The sequence below is a fragment of the Bufo gargarizans genome, chromosome 5 (genome assembly GCF_014858855.1).
Source record: "Bufo gargarizans isolate SCDJY-AF-19 chromosome 5, ASM1485885v1, whole genome shotgun sequence".
NCBI classification, from domain to species: domain Eukaryota; kingdom Metazoa; phylum Chordata; class Amphibia; order Anura; family Bufonidae; genus Bufo; species Bufo gargarizans.
This window is the reverse complement of record NC_058084.1, coordinates 22434168-22453682: the sequence shown is the minus strand read 5'-3', so window position 1 is coordinate 22453682 and position 19515 is coordinate 22434168. Positions and strand designations below refer to the sequence as shown.

Genomic DNA, 19515 nt, shown 5'->3' with positions numbered 1-19515 from the left:
GGGAAGGAAACACAGCTCCCTTCCACTGAGGTGGTGGAGCCGTGACTGCTAGAGAAGGGTTTCGGGCTGCTGGGAGATGCGTCAGCCTCTACCACTATATTAGCACCATGGTTTTCCCACGCCACTTTATTGTGACAGTATGGCCATGGTGCCAACATTGGAACTTGCAATGGCAAAAATGTTGCTAGAGCTAGCAGAAGTAGCAGCAGAAGAAGGGGTGGTGGTAGCAGCAGCAACAGGCCAGAACTGCCACTGTTTTCCAACCGTCATGTTTTGACCAGCAAACCAGCTGTCCTTGAATGGTTTACTATGTCTTCAACATCATCTCAACTGATATCATACACCCACAGCCTGGAGTCGGTGGATTCCTCTGGCCTTGGAACAAGCTCTGTGCCCTCATCTGTCCTGAACTTGTCTCTTTCCTTTGCTGCTCCTTCTGCCAGACAAATTATGTACGCGGCAGGCTGTGCTCCGCTATTCAGCGAGGACAATATTACTGAAGACAGTCAGCAGCTACTGACCAGAGCAGATTTGGAGAAGAGGTTGGCTGCTCCCTCCTGCAGATGAGTCACGTGGGAGCAGGTGTTACGAACAGTGAGGGACGTGGCCATGAGACTGGTGAGAGTAAAATGCTATAGTCGCCGGTGTAGGAATTTTTCATGAAGTTGCTTTAAAACGTCAGCATGGCTGTATGTGTGGCCGGATCTGTGGGCAGAAGGTGAAACGCGGCCAGAGTGCCGATGTTGGCACCACGGCCCTGGGTCTACACATGGAGCGTCACCATAAAGTGGCCTGGGAAAACCATGGCTCTAATGCACTGTAGTGGTACAGCCTGACACATCACCCAGCATCCCTCACCCCTTCTCTAGCAGTCAGGGCTCCACCACCTCAGCAGAAGGGAGCTGTGTTTCCTTCCCATCATCTACTGGTCCTGATGCTCCCCCTCCATGTAGTCATCCAACAGTGCAGAAGCGGAACCTGCTCCAGGCCAAGTTGCTGGTACTACAGTCCGTTCCTTTTCATGTGGTTGACTCTAACTATTTCAGAGAACTCATGGCTTGTGCGGAGCCAAGGTGGAGAGTCCCAAGCCATCATGACTTCTCTGAAGCTGTACTAGCTTTGCATACACGCGTACAGCAGAAGGTGGGCCACTACTTGAGCCTGTCTGTGTCTTGTACAATTCATGGCAGCGCTGACATGTGGAGCTGTAACTATGGTTAAGGACAATATATGTTAATTACAGCACACTAGGTAAATGTGGTTCCGGCCCAGGCACACCAGAAACTTGCCAGGTGATAGCAATGCTGCCTCTGCATTCTCATGGTATGATTGCAGCGCCCATGTCCTCCTCCACATTATCCTCAGCCTCCAGTGTAGACTCAGTTCAGAGTGGTCCTCCAGCATACCACCTATGTAGAGCATGGCGTTGTCATGCTGTTCTGCATCTGGCCAGCCTGGGCTAATGGAATCACACCGGAGGGCAACTGCTCTGCGTCATCTACCAAGAAATCGAATCCTAGCTCTCTCCTTCCCAACTGGAGATCAGAAACATTATCACCTAACGAGAAGAAAATTGTCAGCGCTGCATCAAGGAGGACTGACTCATGCACCCAGCATAGTGCATGTTTTTAATCTAGTTGTAAACCGGTTCCTCAACACACCCTCCTATAGCTGTAAAGGCAGAATGGTGTTACCCAACATCGTCTAGTATACAACATTTCCACACGTTGGAACTCCACCCTTGAGATGTTGGACCGACTATATGAGCAGAGGAAGGCCATCAACATTTTCTTGATGATGCAGGCGGACAGGGGTACTCCACTGTGTAAATTTGACGTTAGCCAGTGGTAGCTCATGCATGACACCTATCGTTTGCTCAGGCCCTTTGAGGAGGCCACTTTATTTGTCAGTTGCCCGGACTATGACATGAATAATGTAATCCTTCTTCACATCCTGGAGCAGATGCTGATAAATCCGGCTGGTCCGGCGAATAATAGAAGTGGCGCCTACATCTCACAGCCACCTGAGCCCTGTGGGACTAAAACTGGCAGAGGAGGAGGAAGAGGGTGACAGGAGAGGAGTATGAGGAGCTGGAGAGAATAAGGAATACCAGGCAGATGACCCAGACAGAGCATGGCAGTATGCAGTGGAGATGGAGGTAGGGAGTCCCTCTGATTTCCTTATGCAAATTGCAAGATGCATGCTGAGTTGCTTACATAGTGACAGCCACGTTATCACCATTCGGCAGTCCAATGTTAGACCCTCGCTACCAGTCCAAAATGAGGGCCTTTTTTACACCTGCTGAGAGGGATGAAAAACTCAGCTGCTATTGATATATCCTATGTAGTCGGTTGGTCACTGCCTATGTGTGCCATCGCCCACCCTCAAAAAGGTCTGACTGGGGTGAACCCTTGTGCTTATGCTCCACTACCATGAATGCTGGAGGGAGGGGGAGGGGGGCAGGAGCAGCACCAGCTCTATCAGCAGCAACTTAAGTCTGGAGTCTTTAATTAGCACTTTTTTTCACCCAACTACTTAAGAAACTACTCAGCACTAGAGATGTAGCGAACATAAAATTTTCCGTTCGCGAACAGCGAACGCAATTTTTTGCAAATGTTCGCGAACGGGCGAACCCGGCGAACCGCCATTGACTTCAATAAATACATTTTAAAACCCACAGGGACTCTTTCTGGCCACAATAGTGATGGAAAAGTTGTTTCAAGGGGACTAACACCTGGACTGTGGCATGCCGGAGGGGGATCCATGGCAAAACTCCCATGGAAAATTACATAGTTGACGCAGAGTCGGGTTTTAATCCATAAAGGGCATAAATCACCTAACATTCCTAAATTGTTTGGAATAACGTGCTTTAAAACATCAGGTATGATGTTGTATCGATCAGGTAGTGTAACGGTTACGCCCGCTTCACAGTGACAGACCAAACTCCCTGTTTAACGCACCGCAAACAACCGCAAACAGTCCATTTGCACAACCACAAACTCCCCATTTGCACAAGGTTGGATACCAAGCTAGCCATGTCCCGTTCCTTGTCCTCACTGATGTCATTGAAGGTCTCTTCCTCCACCCAGCCACGTACAACACGAAGGGTCCCCGAAAGGTGACAACAAGCCCCCTGTAATGCCTGCTGTTTTTGGTCTTCCACCTCCTCAAAGCCACCTTCCTCATCTGACTCCTCTTCTTCAGACTCCTCTCTCTGCGTTGCCTCTCTCTGCGTTATTATAAGGTGTGTTAAGTAGTACTATTCCTATCAGTTTAATCCCTGTTAAGTCCCCTATCTGGGGACATGTATGGAATAGATTTTAGGAATCCGGGAGATGGAAAAAGATGCTTGGTTGGTCCTTCTACTTCCAATTTGGGGCACTGCGTGTGCAATATACTGTGCCACCAGATATGAGTGGTGTGTTAAATAGTACTATTCTTATCAGTTTAATCCCTGTTACGTCCACTAGTATTATTATTATTAATATTATTATAAGGTGTGTTAAGTAGTACTATTCTTATCAGTTTAATCCCTGTTACGTCCTCTATCGATTTTAGGAACCGGGAGATGGAAAAAGATGCTTGGTCGGTCCTCCTACTTCAAATTTGGGGCACTGTGCGTGCAATCTAATGTGCCACCAGATATGAGTGGTGTGTTTAAGTAGTACTATTCCAATCAGTTTAATCCCTGTTACGTCCCCTATCAGGGGACGTGTATGGAATAGATTTTAGACAACCGCAAAGAGTTGTCAATAGTTGACACACTCATGACATAAATTTTATTTCTCTATGCGTCAATCTTGGTGTAGTGATGACTGTGCTCGTGCGCACGTTTGGGAGATTGCAGGCGATGGGGTTTTTTCAAAGTCTATGGTCGTGCTGAGGTAGTTCAGTGACAGTTAAGTGACCCAGAAAACAATGATTCTGCAGTGAGGGCCCATTGTTGGCCTAGTAGGCTTTAATGATCACCTTAGATGATCACAAAGAAAATTAATGTTTTTTCTATGCAAAATTATCCACTTGATCGCTTTTGGTCTGTTCACAATGAAGCAACGACCTTATCATCTAGGGTGTGCCAACATTGCCATTGCAAACACACTCATAGAGGTGGTCGCTTCATTGTTATAAGCAAGCCCCTTCACCACAACAAGGTAACGATCACGAAGGGGAATTGACACGTTTGTGCCTTTTTTTTGGTTTTTGAAGCCACAGTGCAGCACCAGAGGCCAGAAAAATTAGGAATGCACACATGCCTGAAAAATTTGGTATTGTTGCTGTAGCAGCTGCCAGAAAAATTGATGTTTCCCAGGCAGAAAGTGTCCTAAAACATTGTGGCTTGAACCCTAGTTGGTGGCAGGTAAGTCACCTAATTCACCCGGCATTCAGAGATAAAATACAGCAGCGTGTGGACCATTTTTAGCCCAAGGCAGCTCATCTTATCAGGCCTTTTTTAGTTGAATGTATCGCCCACTGTCAGTCCCTTCGGGATCCATCCCTCATTCATCTTAATAAAGGTGAGGTAATCTAGACTTTTTTGACCTAGGCGACTTCTCTTCTCAGTGACAATACCTCCTGCTGCACTGAAGGTCCTTTCTGACAGGACACTTGAAGCGGGGAAGGCCAGAGGTTCTATCGCAAATTGGGATAGCTCAGGCCACAGGTCAAGCCTGCACACCCAGTAGTCAAGGAGTTCATCGCTCCTCAGAGCGTCGATATCTGCAGTTAAGGCAAGGTAGTCTGCTACCTGTCGGTCGAGTCGTTCTCTGAGGGTGGACCCCGAAAGGGCTGTGGCGATGCGTAGGACTTAAAAAGCTCTGCATGTCCTCTATTAACAACACATCTGTAAAGCGTCTTGTCCTTGCCGGCGTGGTCGTGGTAGGAGGAGGATTACTTTCACCTCTTCTCCTGTTAGATTCCCGTTGTGCTGTCACATCACCCTTATACGCTGTGTAAAGCATACTTTTTAATTTATTTTGGAACTGCTGCATCCTTTCTGACTTCCAGTAATTTGGTAACATTTCCGCCACATTCTGCTTATACCGGGGGTCTAGTAGCGTGGACACCCAGTACAGGTCATTCTCCTTCAGCCTTTTTATACGAGGGTCCCTCAACAGGCATCAACAGCATGAAAGACCCCATTTGCACAAGGTTGGATGCCGAGCTACTCAGTGATCTCACTGAAGGTATGTTCTTCCCCCCCAGCCACGTACAACACCACGGGTACCAGATAGGTGACAACGAGCACCCTGAAATGCCTGTTGTGGTTAATCTTCCTCCTCCTCCTCCTCCTCAAAGCCACATTCCTCCTCTGACTCCTCTTCCTCACATTCCTCTTCCGACATTGCCGCAGGTCCAGCAAGCGATGCTGATAAGGCTGTTTCTGGTGGTGGTGATGGTGACCACAACTCTTCCTCTTCACGCTCATCTACGGCCTGATCCAGCACCCTTCGCAGGGCACGCTCCAGGAAGAAAACAAATGGGATGATGTTGCTGATGGTGCCTTTGGTGCGACTGACTAGGTTTGTCACTTCCTCAAAAGGACGCATGAGCCTACAGGCATTGCGCATGAGCGTCCAGTAACGTGGCAAAAAAATTGCCAGCTCCGCAGAGGCTGCCCTAGCACCCCGGTCATACAAATACTCGTCAACAGCTTTTTCTTATTGGAGCAGGCGGTCGAACATTAGGAGTGTTGAATTCCAACGTGTCGGGATGTCGCAAATCAAGCGCCTCACTGGCATGTTGTTTCGCCGCTGGATATCTCAAAAGTGCGCCATGGCCGTGAAGGAACGCCTGAAATGGCCACACACCTTCCTGGCCTGCTTCAGGACGTCCTGTAAGCCTGGGTACTTATACACAAAGCGTTGTAAGATCAGATTACACACATGTGCCATGCACGGCACATGTGTCAACTTGCCTAAATTTAATGCCGCCAACAAATTGCTTCCGTTGTCACACACCACTTTGCCGATTTCCAGTTGGTGCGGAGTCAGCCACTGATCCACCTGTGCGTTCAGGGTGGACAGGAGTGCTAGTCCAGTGTGACTCTCTGCTTTTAAGCAAGTCAACCCCAAGACGGAGTGACACTGCCGAATCCGGGATGTGGAATAGCCCCTGGGGATCTGGGGGGGTGCCGTTGATGTGGAGCAAGACGCAGCAGCAGAAGAGGACTCAGCCGAGGAGGTTATGGAAGAGGATGGAGTAGGAGGAGTAGACGAGGTGGCAGCAGGCCTGCCTGCAAGTCGTGATGGTGTCACCAACTCCTCTGCAGAGCCACGCATTCCATGCTTGGCAGCCGTCAGCAGGTTTACCCAATGCTCAGTGTAGGTGATATACCTGCCCTGACCGTGCTTTGCAGACCAGGTATCAGTGGTCAGATGGACCCTTGCCACAACACTGTGTGCCAGACATGCCATGACTTCCTTTTGCACAATAGAGTACAGGTTGGGTATTGCCTTTTGTGCAAAGAAATTTCAGCCGGGTACCTTCCACTGCGGTGTCCCAATAGCTACAAATTTTTTGAAGGCCTCAGACTCCACCAGCTTGTATGGTAAAAGCTGGCGGGCTAAGAGTTCAGACAAGCCAGCTGTCAGACGTCGGGCAAGGGGGTGACTTTGTGACATTGGCTTCTTACGCTCAAACATGTCCTTGACAGACACCTGACTGTGGGCAGATGAGCAGGAACTGCTCAAGGTGAGAGACGGAGTGGCAGATGGTTGAGAGGGGGCAAGGAGGACAGCAGTGGTTGACGTGGCTGAAGATGCTGGACCAGGAGGAGGATGGTGGCTTTGAGTTTGTGTGCTGCTTGTACTCATGTGTTGATCCCATAGGCGTTTGTGATGTGAGATCATGTGCCTTCGCAAAGCAGTTGTACCTAGGTGGGTGTTGGACTTCCCACGACTCAGTTTCTTTTGGCACAGTTTTCAAATGGCATCGCTGTTGTCAGAGGCAGACACACAAAAAAAATGCCACACTGTTGAGCTCTGCAATGACGGCATTCTGGTGGTGGCAACAGCATGCGTTGATTGGTGTGCTGTCTGGCTGACCCCGGGTGCCGATGCATGCTGTCTGACTGTGCCACTAGCTCCTTACGACAACCTCCCCCTGCTTCCAACTCATCTCCTCCTCCTCTCCGTCTCCCCATCTGAACTTTCCCCCTGTTCTTCTTCTCTTCTAGCGGAAACCCACGTGACATCCACGGACACATTGTCATCATCAACCGCTTCACTTGTATCTGACAACTCAGCAAAGGAAGCAGCAGTGGGTACAACATCATCATCACACCGTACGTCCATGTGTGTAATGCTGCCTGACTGAGACATATCCCTGTTACGTACATCCTCTGGCAATAATGGTTACGCATCACTCATTTCTTCCAACTGATGTGTAAATAACTCCTCTGACAGATCAAGTGAAGCGGCTGTGGTGCTAGTGTTGGTGGTGGCGGCGGGCGAGTGGTAACTTGAGAGGTGCCCGAAGCAAAGCTGGAGGAGGATGGTGCATCAAGGTTCCGAGAGGAAGCTGTAGAAGATTGGGTGTCCTGTGTTAGCCAGTCAACTATGTCCTCAGAACTTTTCGAGTTCAGGGTACGTTGCCTCTGAACACTGGGCATTATTCTAGGGCCAAAGGGAATCACAGCACCACGACCACAACAGCCCTCTGCGGGGTGGCCTGCCTCTGTCTGTCATTTTTTTATCAATTAGTGGTACTATGCGTGCAAGCTACTGTGACACCAGATATGAGTGGCACTGTGCACTGGTAGAAGTTGGCAGAGTAGACGCTGTAGGCCTGACACACGCTTGCAGACAACTAACTGCTATTCAATCTATTACAGTCAAATTTCTAGTTTTTTTTTATGTACACTACTGTTACACCAGATATGAGTTGCACTGGTGTGACACTGTGCCCTGGCAGGTCCTGAAATGCACACGCGTGAAGGAAACTGTCTGCTATTATTTCACAGTCCAAAAAGTTTTTTAGTTTTTTTTTTAATGCAAGCTATTGTGACACCAGATATAAGTGGTGGCACTGGGCAAGTGGGCACAGTATATGCTGTGAGCCTAACACACACACTGGCAGGCAACTGCAATTAGATTACACAGGAAAAAAAAAAAAAAAAGCAGACTGATGTTCTAGCCCTAAAAAGGGCTTTTTGGGGTGCTGTCCTTACAGCAGAGATCAGATGAATCCTTCAGGACTGGAGTGGACACTGAATACACTTGCCTAGCTAACGCTTTCCCTATTGAATCAGCAGCAGCTACACTGTCCCTCCTCTCACTAAGAATGCAGCTTCCGAATGAATCTAAAATGGATGCTGTCCAGGAGGTAGGAGGGTCTGAGAGGGAGGGTCTGCTGCTGATTGGCTGAAATGTGTCTGCTGACTGTGAGGTACAGGGTCAAAGTTTACTCAATGATGATGAATAGGGGGTGGACCGAACATCACATATGTTCGCCCGCCGCGGCGAACGTGAACAAGCTATGTTCGCCGGGAACTATTCGCCGGCGAACTATTCTGGACATCTCTACTCAGCACTAGCAGGACATGGACAAACATCTGAACTAGCAGGTGGTGGTATACTTGGACTGCACCCTGTCTCCCCAGATCCAAGATTCCTTGAACTACTGGGCAGCCAACTTGATTTGTGGCCACAACTGGCCGAATTATCCCCGGGAAAGCTCTTCTGCCTGGCCAGTAATGTGGCATCAGAGTGGGTGTTTAGTGCAGCGATGGGCATCGTTACTTCAAAGAGAACTCACCTTTCAACACAAAATGTAGAGAGATTAACCTAAAGATGAATCAAGCATGGATCAGCCAGGATTCCCACACACTGGTGCCTGATGCATCAGACTAGATCATTTTGGCAGTAATGTTCTGACTGCACTGTGCTGCCACACCAGAACACTATGACTAGGACACTATGTTGACTTCTCATTCTGTTGCCACTATGCTCCTTATATTGGACCACTATGTTAACTCCTCCTGCTATTGCCACCCTCCCCACTATGTGACTGGGCTGTGTCTGGGCCACTAGGTTGAATCCTCAAGCCGTAACCACACTCCCCACTCCATCATTAAGCCACTTTGTTGACTCATCATGCTGTTGCCACCCTCACCACTATGTGATGGATCCACTAGTGTCCCTGTTGGGCCTTGTTGATATCACTATTTATTTTACTGATCCGTCAGATGAAACAAAACATGAAAAGCACAACGGATCTTGTCTTTTGAGCATCATTAAGGCCTCTATCAAACGATCATTATTTTGCATCAGGATTGGATCATGATTTGGAAGCCGAAAGCAGGAGCGGGTCCAAAATATGAAGACATGCAAATATTTCCTTTACATGTCATCTCTGTTTTGGACCCACTCCTTTTTTTATCTTACCAATACTGATTAAATACTGATGCAAAAAATTTACCAAATACTGACTAAGTGCAATGTGCAGCCCCCCAGGGGTAGTGCTGCAGGTTTTTAGGAGTGCCGAGTGGTGATGCAGCCTTATTAGTTTTGTGTGTCACAGTGCTCCTACCTGGTTAATGTTGCTCCCAAGGGTTAGGCTCTGCAGCAATATATGGGAGAGCGATAATTGCTGGACTAAGAGTCCAGACTTGGTAAAAGTTCAACAGCTTTAGGCCTCATGCACACGACCGTTGTTTTATTCCGTGTCCGTTGTGATTTTTTGCGGACCCATTGATTTTCAATGCACCGTTTGCCATCCGCGTCCGTGATCTGTGGGTACAGTCCGTTAAAAAAATATAACCTGTCCTATTATTTTCGTGGAAAACGGTTTGCGGCCCCATTCAAGTCAATGGGACCGCTAAAAAACACGGCGGCACACAAGATTGTCGTCTGCGTCCGTTTTTTTCCTATCATTTCCATGGCAAACCTGTCTTAGACTTTTTTTTTACATTCCTTTATGTCTGGTGGTCCTCCAAAAATAAAGGAAGACACACGGAAACAAAAATAGAAACGGATCACGGAACAACGGAACCCCGTTTTGCGGACCTCTAAAAAATACTGTTGTGCGCATGAGGCCTTACTTGAATAAACTGGTATCCAGACAATATTTGGTATTTATCTTGGCTCCAGCAAGTTTGGAGGTAAACTGGCAGGCAAGCTTTGATACTTTGCTTTATCCTTTTCTGCTGTGGTAAACTCTGGCTTCAGTCTGGTAGCTGGACATTTTGACTGTTCTGGTACCTTCTGAGTGGGAGGCCTTTGGCTGTTGACAGCCTTGGGATACTCTGTGTGTATCTGTATCATGGTGCTCTATGAGCTGCTTCCTTTGGGAAACTGCAGGAGGGGGAGGGGGCATTCACCACACTACCCCATGACTTGACTCATCTGCTTCCAGCTTCTTTGGACCCACTCCTGTTTTTGCCATACCAATACTCATCAATCACTGACTAAATACTGACTGTGTAAAGAAAGATACTCAAAAGACAGGATTTGTTTTTATTGGGGGTTGTTCTAATGACGGATCAGAAGAAGGGAAAAATAAACAGTGACATCAACACAAACTTTCTGCTGACCCCCTCTCCACTCTGTCTTGGGGCCACTACTTGTATCAGCGGGTAACAAAAAAGGTTCTGTAGAAATCTATGTGGAAACAGCAGATGGTGTAAAATGAGACTGTTCTTTCACTCTATAGTAGAATCGGTGGGTAACACAATACCTTATCTGTCAATCAATGTGGACACCCCATAGACAGTGAAACGAGGCCGCTCTTTCACAATTTAGTGGAATCAGTAGCTAACAGGTTATCTAGCAGATGGTGTAAAATGAGACCACTCTTTCACTCTCTAGTGAAATCTTGGACCACTGCATGGTCAAGTACATTATACCTGGTGCAAACATTCACCTGTAGGTTCACACTTCAGTTTTTTGGTCAGTTAATTCCAGCAGTTACTGTATGGTGAGACAAAATCAGGAGCCAATCCTACTCTCAGATAAGGTATCCTGAAAAGATCTGAACTTGTTCTGTGTTTTGGACCCATAACTGACCAAATAAGGTGAAGTGTAAACTGAGCCTAATAGTGACACACGCCGATGAGCACATCCATATACTGTATGTGACCTGCCTGTCATACTGACGCACAGTAGCGGTTTTACTACCAGAAAGGACTAGCTTCGCATGTTGCTGCACTGCACAGTGATGTACACCGAGATGCACTCTTCCTGCAGGCCGGGATATACCGTATGTAGCCGATTTAAAGTTCTTCGTGACAAAATTACTTCACAGCAAAGCAAATTTTGGGGAAAGATTCAGTGAAACATTCAAAATCTCTAGTCACAGTGATTAACCACTTCTCTGTCATAGACTTCCTCTTAGGAGGTCATTTACTATTCTGAAATATGCCTTAATTAGTCGTATTCCAGGCACAAATGGTGTCCGCTATCTGCGACTTCTCCCCACTCATGCCAGGTCTAATATTGTGGGCAGGGAAGGGAACAGGTAAGCAGGCCCATCTCCTTAATCATCTTCTATGCCTGTTTAGAAAAAGAAGCCATCTTACATTTATAACTGGCGTTGAATGTGCCAAAGTTATGGAGATGCTGGCGCCTCTTCATTACTTTGATGGATCCTCCACCAGCTATGGTCCTTTATTAATACATGACACCCTTAGTTTTTATGTGTAATCCTCGTGTTGATCTCTTCCTTTTGGCCTCTCCCTACAGATCTGCAATATTGTCCCAGTTCTTCTGAAGATCCCATATATCAGAAATAAAGCCATCAAAGACACTACATACATCCAGCGGTTTGTGACAAAATATATGGAGCATCACAAAGGGACTTTTAATCCGGTGAAACCAAAGAATTATATAGACCATTACCTAATAAAGATAAAGGAGGTAACGGGATTCATAATGGTCTGCTGTGAAGGTGTAATCCACATGACCTCAAACTGTTGATTAATCAATTTTATTACTTTAATTGTACATAATAGCCTGGGTTACTCTGCTGAACTGCATTTACAATGAAGAAGGCCTCGGAGCTAAACATAGAAACATAGAATGTGTCGGCAGATAAGAACCATTTGGCCCATCTAGTCTGCCCAATATACTTAATACTATGGATAGCCCCTGGTTCTATCTTATATGAAGGATGGCCTTATGCCTATCCCATGCATGCTTAACCTCCTCCACTGTATTTGCAGCTACCACTTCTGCAGGAAGGCTATTCCATGCATCCACTACTCTCTCAGTAAAGTAATACTTCCTGATATTACTTTTAAACCTTTGCCCCTCTAATGTAACACTATGTCCTCTTGTAGCAGTTTTTCTTCTTTAAAATCTTCTCTCCTCTTTTCCCTTGTTGATTCCCTTTATGTATTCAGCAGTCTCTCTCCTCTCCCCTCTGTCTCGTCTTTCTTCCAAGCTCTACATGTTAAGGTCCTTTAATCTTTCCTGGTAAGTTTTATACTGCAATCCATGTACCAGTTTAGTAGCACTTCTCTGAACTCTCTCCAAAGTATCAATATCCTTCTGGAGATATGGCCTCCAGTACTGCGCACAATACTCCAGATGAGGTCTCACTAGTGCTCTGTAGAGCGGCATGAGCACCTCCCTCTTTCTATTGGTAATGCCTCTCCCTATACACCCCAGGATTCTGCTAGCATTTCCTGCTGCTCTATGACATGGTCTGCCTACCTTTAAGTCTTCTGAAATAATGACCCCTAAATCCCTTTCCTCAGATACTGAGATTAGGACTGGATCACTGATTGTATATTCTGCTCTTGGGTTTTTACGCCCCAGGTGCATTATCTTGCACTTATTAACATTAAATTTTAGTTGCCAGATTTTTGACCATTCCTCTAGTTTTCCTAAATCCTTTTCCATTCGGTGTATCCCTCCAGGAACATCAACCCTGTTACAAATCTTTGTGTCATCAGCAAAAAGACCCACCTTACCATCGAGGCCTTCTGCAATTTTGCTGATAAAGATATTAAAAAACTATGGTTCCCAGAACAGATCCCTGAGGTACCCCACTGGTAACAAGACCATGGTCTGAATATACTCCATTGACCACAACCCTCTGTTGTCTGTCACTCAACCACTTCCTAATCCATTCAACAATATGGGAGTCCAAGCCCAAAGACTGCACTTTATTGATAAGCCTTCTATGTGGGACAGTATCAAAAACCTTACTAAAGTCTAGATAAGCGATGTCTACTGCACCTCCGCCATCTATTATTTTAGTCACCCAATCAAAAAAATCAATAAGATTAGTTTTACATGATCTCCCTGAAGTAAACCCATGCTGTTTTTCATCTTTCAATCCATAAAATTTTAGATGGTCCACAATCCTCTCCTTAACCACTTCAGCCCGCGCTAGCTGAAACCCCTTTAATGACCAGGCCACTTTTTACACTTCTGCACTACACTACTTTCACCGTTTATCGCTCGGTCATGCAACTTACCACCCAAATGAATTTTACCTCCTTTTCTTCTCACTAATAGAGCTTTCATTTGGTGGTATTTCATTGCTGCTGACATTTTAACTTTTTGTGTTATTAATCGAAATGTAACGATTTTTTTGCAAAAAAATGTCATTTTTCACTTTCAGCTGTAAAATTTTGCCCAAAAAAACGACATCCATATATAAATTTTTTGCAAAATTTTTTGTTCTACATGTGTCTTTGATTAAAAAAAAATGGTTTGGGTAAAAGTTATAGCGTTTACAAACTATGGTACAAAAATGTGAATTTCCGCTTTTTGAAGCAGCTCTGACTTTCTGAGCACCTGTCATGTTTCCTGAGGCTCTACAATGCCCAGACAGTAGAAAAACCCCACAAATGACCCCATTTCGGAAAGTAGACACCCTAAGGTATTCGCTGATGGGCATAGTGAGTTCATAGAACTTTTTATTTTTTGTCACAAGTTAGCAGAAAATGATGATTTTTTATTTATTTTTTCTTACAAAGTCTCATATTCCACTAACTTGCGACAAAAAATAAAAAATTATAGGAACTCGCCATGCCCCTCACGGAATACCTTGGGGTGTCTTCTTTCCAAAATGGGGTCACTTGTGGTGTAGTTATACTGCCCTGGCATTCTAGGGGCCCATATGTGTGCGAAGTAGTTTGAAATCAAAATGTGTAAAAAATGACCTGTGAAATCCGAAAGGTGCTCTTTGGAATGTGGGCCCCTTTGCCCACCTAGGCGGCAAAAAAGTGTCACACATGTGGTATCGCCGTACTCAGGAGAAGTTGGGGAATGTGTTTTGGGGTGTTATTTTACATATACCCTTGCTGGGTGAGAGAAATATCTTGGCAAAAAACAACTTTTCCAATTTTTTTATACAAAGTTGGCATTTGACCAAGATATTTATCTCACCCAGCATGGGTATATGTAAAATGACACCCCAAAACACATTCCCCAACTTCTCCTGAGTACGGCGATACCAGATGTGTCACACTTTTTTGCAGCCTAGATGCGCAAAGCGGCCCAAATTCCTTTTAGGAGGGGATTTTTAGACATTTAGATCCCAGACTTCTCACGCTTTCGGGCCCCTAAAAAGCCAGGGCAGTATAAATACCCCACATGTGACCCCACTTTGGAAAGAAGACACCCCAAGGTATTCAATGAGGGGCATGGAGAGTTCATATAATTTTTTTTTTGGCACAAGTTAGCGGAAATTGATTTTTTTTTTGTATTTTCTCACAAAGTCTCCCTTTCCGCTAACTTGGGACAAAAATGTCAATCTTTCATGGACTCAATATGCCCCTCACAGAATTCTATAATCATAATTCTAGTAATCAGGAAGTCTATATGCGTGATCACCCCCTTGTCATTGATCACCCCCCTGTAAGGCTCCATTCAGACGTCCGTATGCGTTTTGCGGATCCGATCCATGTATTCGTGGATCCGTAAAAATCATACGGACATCTGAATGGAGCCTTACAGGGGGGTGATCAATGACAGGGGGTGATCAGGGAATCTATATGGGTGATCGACGTATATGCGTCACTCTGCGCAGGGCTGCCGCCTCCGGACCGCACATCTGCGTTAGGCAGTCCGGAGGCGGTTAAAGGGAACCTGTCACCAGTTTTATGGTGTCCTAACTAAAGGCAACATAAATAAGTGACTGATTCGCTTATCAAAATGCTGGGTCACTTTCTTTAATTGACCCAGTCAATCTGCCAACATCTTGTATTGAAAAGCTCCAGCTGATAATGATGAGTCATGAATATTCATGAGCTCATGACTCTTTCCCGCCCACCTGCTGCTGAATGACAGTTTGTTGCCATATGAATCAGCAGCAGGTGGGCAGGGGAGTGGCTATAGCTCTGAATTAAATATACACTGGACTCAATGACATCACTCGGGACTCAAATCAGCTCATTAGCATACGGCATGAGGCATCTTTGTCTGTATATTATGAGGTAACCATCTGTCACACCAGTAAGTGAATACATCTAAGGCACTTTTTAGTAGTTAATGATTGTATATAATTAGTTAGATTATAATCAAATATCCACATGACAGGTTCCCTTTAAGTATGGTTTCCATTAATTTCCCCACTATTGATGTCAGGCTTACTGGCCTATAGTTGCCTGATTCCTCCCTACTACCTTTCTTGTGAATGGGCACAACAATTGCTAATTTCCAATCTTCTGGGATGACTCCTGTTACCAGTGATTGGTCAAATAAATCTGTTAATGGTTTTGCTAGTTCACCGCTGAGCTCTTTTAATAGCTTTGGGTGTATCTCATCAGGCCCCTGTGACTTATTTGTATTAATTTTAGACAGCTGACTTAGAACCTCTTCCTCTGTAAAGACACATGCATCAAAAGATTCATTAGTCTTCCTTCCTAACTGAGGTCCTTCTCCATCATTTTACTTTGTAAAGACTGAACAGAAGTATTCATTGAGGCAGTCAGCTAGTTCTTTATCTTCCTCCATATACCTTCCTTCTTTTGTTGTTAATTTGGTCATTTGTTGTTTTAGTTTCCTTTTTTCATTTATGTATCTGAAGAATGCCTTATCGCCTTTTTTTCACTGACTGAGCTAATTTCTCTTCTGCCTGTGCTTTAGAAGCTCTTATAACTTGTTTGGCCTCTCTCTGCCTAATCTTATAAATTTGCCTGTCATCCTCATTTTTATTAAAAAAAAATTATAATTACTAAATGCTATCTTTTTGTTTTTTGTACCACAGTGGTCTCTTTCTTTTTTTGCTTTTACTGACAGGTAGGATTGAGCGAACCCAATCTGTAAAGTTCAGGTTCGTACCAAACTTTAGGATTTTTAGACCCCGGACCCGAACATTTCCATAAAAGTTTGCATTCGGGCTCGGTGTTCGGCGCTTTCTTGGTGCTTTTTGAAAGGCGGCAGAGCAGCCAATCAACAAGCGGTTAACTGTCTGACCTTAGAAGCCATCACAGCCATGCCTACTAATGTCATGGCTGTGATTGGCCAGTGCAGCATGTGACCCAGGCTCTATATAAGCTGGAGTCACGTAGCGCTGCACGTCACTTTGCTGTTACTAGTGTAGGGAGAGGATGCTGCTGGACTTGTGATTTCAGGGAGAGAATAGGAGAGAATCTAACTCAGCGATCTACAGAGAAATAGTTGTGTGGGTGCAGGGCACAATCTTTTTACCCTGCCCTGAGGTCATTGACCAAAAAAAAAAAAACTTTTATAATACTGTTAGGTGGGCGGCGGCGGTGGCCATTTTATGCACGCTCAGTGCACCAGCACTGCATCTGAGCTTTTGGGACATTGCAAATCACAATTTTTTGGGCAAACTACAACATCTGGATTAGTCAGTGTGCAATTTAAGCTAGAAATACACCAATCATTTTCTGGGGTTTGAAAAACACACCTTTTTTTTTTCAAAAAACACTCATTTTGGCACAAAAAAATTAGTTGGCAGCCTTTGATGCAGATGCCATTGTGAGATAAACCCTTAATACATTTTGGTTATATTCAGAGATTTTAAATATCACCATTTGGTGCACCAATATTGAAATATATTCAGGCTTACACTGGTTCAGGCCGTGTGAGATACACCCTCTACTGTCACTACCAGAGCTTTGAGACATTCTCATAGCTCTGTTTCCACACCCCTGTGATGATGTCACTACTAGAGCTAGGAGGAGTTCTCTTCCCTGTTTCTCTGCCCCTGTGATGAGGTCTTTACTTTTGGTTTCCTTCCTCCCAGCTGTTCCTCCTGTGTTTGATTTTGCTGCCTTTAAATCACCCCTCCTCCTTTGTAGAGGTGCGGATTATACTCTTCATTTTGAGCTGTATCTCTCGCTTGAGTGTCTTCACCTGTGTTACTTCTCTTCACTGGATCTGTGTCCTGCTGATGCGAGTACTTCGGATATCGTCTGCTGACTTCGGATCTGTTTGCACTGCGGCTGCAGAACCTCAGTTAAGTGTACAGACATTGTGTTTATCTGTTCTTTGCTGACTGGATCCGAGGCGACCGCGGTTCCGTCCATATACTGAGCAGGGCACCGGTGGCCGTGCCCCTTCCACTATTGTAGGGGTTTCAGTGGTCTCCAGCCTTAGGTACGCGGGCATGTCTCGATCTACCATTCGGATCCGGACATGCGCATAGCAGCTTAGGAAGAGCTTTTAGGGTCTGGCAGGGGTCATCCTTATTCCTCCCTAGAGTGGGTCCGTCAGTTGTTATTCTCTGTGTACACTCTTGTTGCTCATTCACAGCCGTGACATCTACATACAGGGGTTTGATTCAGGCATTTGAAATACAGCCGTTTTGTGCAAAGAAATCTTTAATTCAGGCCTACACTGGTTCAGGCCAAGTGAGATACACCCTCTACATACAGGGGTTTGATTCAGGCATTTGAAATGCTGCCATTTTGGTCAAATAATTAATTAATTTAGGCCTACACTGGTTCAGGCCCTGTTAGATACACCGTTTACATCCAGAGGTTTGATTCAGGCATTTGAAATACAGCCATTTTGTGCAAAGAAATATTTAATTCAGGCCTACACTGGTTCAGACCGTGTGATATACTCCCTCTACAAACAGGGATTTGATTCAGGCATTTTAAATACAGCCATTTTGGGCAAATAAATATTTAATTCAGGCCTACACTGGTTCAGACCGTGTGTGAAATACACCCTCTACATACAGGGTTTTGAATCAGGTATTTCAAATACAGCCATTTTAGGCAAAGAAATATTTAATTTAGGCCTACACTGGTTCAGGCCGTGTGAGATATCACCTCTACATACAGGGGTTTGATTCAGGCATTTGAAATACAGCAATTTTAGGCAAACAAATCTTTAATTCAGGCCTTGTGAGATACACCGTTTACATGCAGGGGTTTGATTCAGGCATTTGAAATACAGCCACTTAGGGCAAAGACATCTTTAATTGAGGCCAGGTCTGGTTCAGGCCGTGTTAGAAACACCCTTTACATACTGTTGTTCTATTCAACAATAAACACCCATTTAGGGCAAGATCCTCAATTCGAAAAATATGAGGAGAGTGTCAAATAAGGGACGTGGCCCAGATCGTGGCGCTGCTGGTGGATCTTCTGTTGCAGGGAGAAGGCGTGGTCGATCTGTGCCAGCTACACGACAAGTGAAACCCCTTCCTCAGCTGCAAGTAGGTGACAGAACCTGCAGCGGTATTTGGTCGGGCCTAATGTGGCTCTACGAATGGTGAGGCCTGAAAAAGTACAGGCGATAGTGGTGTGCAATAATGGGTGAAATCTCGTAGCAGCTCTGGGACTAGCCGGTTTGACGCACATCCCTTTGCCTGGCGCATATGCTGTATTTGGTGGTGCAGAGATTCCTTAAAAATTACCCCGATATATCAGAGCTGCTGCATAAAGTGCGGGCCATCTGTGCGTGCTTTCGGCGTTCTCAACCTGCTGCTGCTCGCCTGTCAGTGCTGCAGCGTAACTTCGGCCTTCCTGCTCACCGCCTCATATGCGACGTGCCCACAAGGTGGAACTCCACCTTGCACATGCTGGACAGACTGTGCGAGCAGCAGCAGGCAATAGTGGAGTTTCAGCTGCAGCACGCACGGGTGAGTCGCTCGGCGGAACAGCACCACTTCACCACCAATGACTGGGCCTCCATGCGAGACCTGTGTTCCTTGTTGCGCTGTTTCGAGTACTCCACAAACATGGCCAGTGCCGATAACGCTGTTCTCAGCGTTACTATCCCACTTCTATGCCTCCTTGAAAAAACACTCCTGGCAATGATGGAAGAGGATGTGGCGGAGGAGGAGGAGGAAGAGGGATCATTTCGTAGGGTTTCCGGACAGTCATTCCCAAGTGACTCCAAGGGTGGGTTCCGGCACCCACAAACCCAAGGTACACAATTGTCCAGCCAGGGCACAGTTCTAGAGGATGAGGAGGTGGAGGATCAGGAGGAGGAGATGGAGGAGGAGAAACCATGTTCACAGCAAGGTGGCACCCAGACCAGCTCATGGCCATCACTGGTGCGTGGATGGAGGGATACAGAGGACACAGATGATACATCTCCCACAGAGGACAGCTTTTCGTTGCCTCTGGGCAGCCTGGCACACATG

The 19515-nt window shown here is 45.8% G+C and overlaps 1 protein-coding gene across 1 annotated transcript in view; it reads left to right on the top strand.

Moving 5' to 3' along the window:
- The window catches only part of LOC122938040 (cytochrome P450 2C20-like), a 450693-nt gene that overhangs the window by 360831 nt on the left and 70347 nt on the right, over positions 1-19515 (top strand). Inside the window, exon 7 of the mRNA XM_044293309.1 lies at positions 11679-11852. Coding sequence (XP_044149244.1) covers positions 11679-11852 — 174 coding nt within the window. The remainder of the gene's footprint in view (positions 1-11678; positions 11853-19515) is intronic.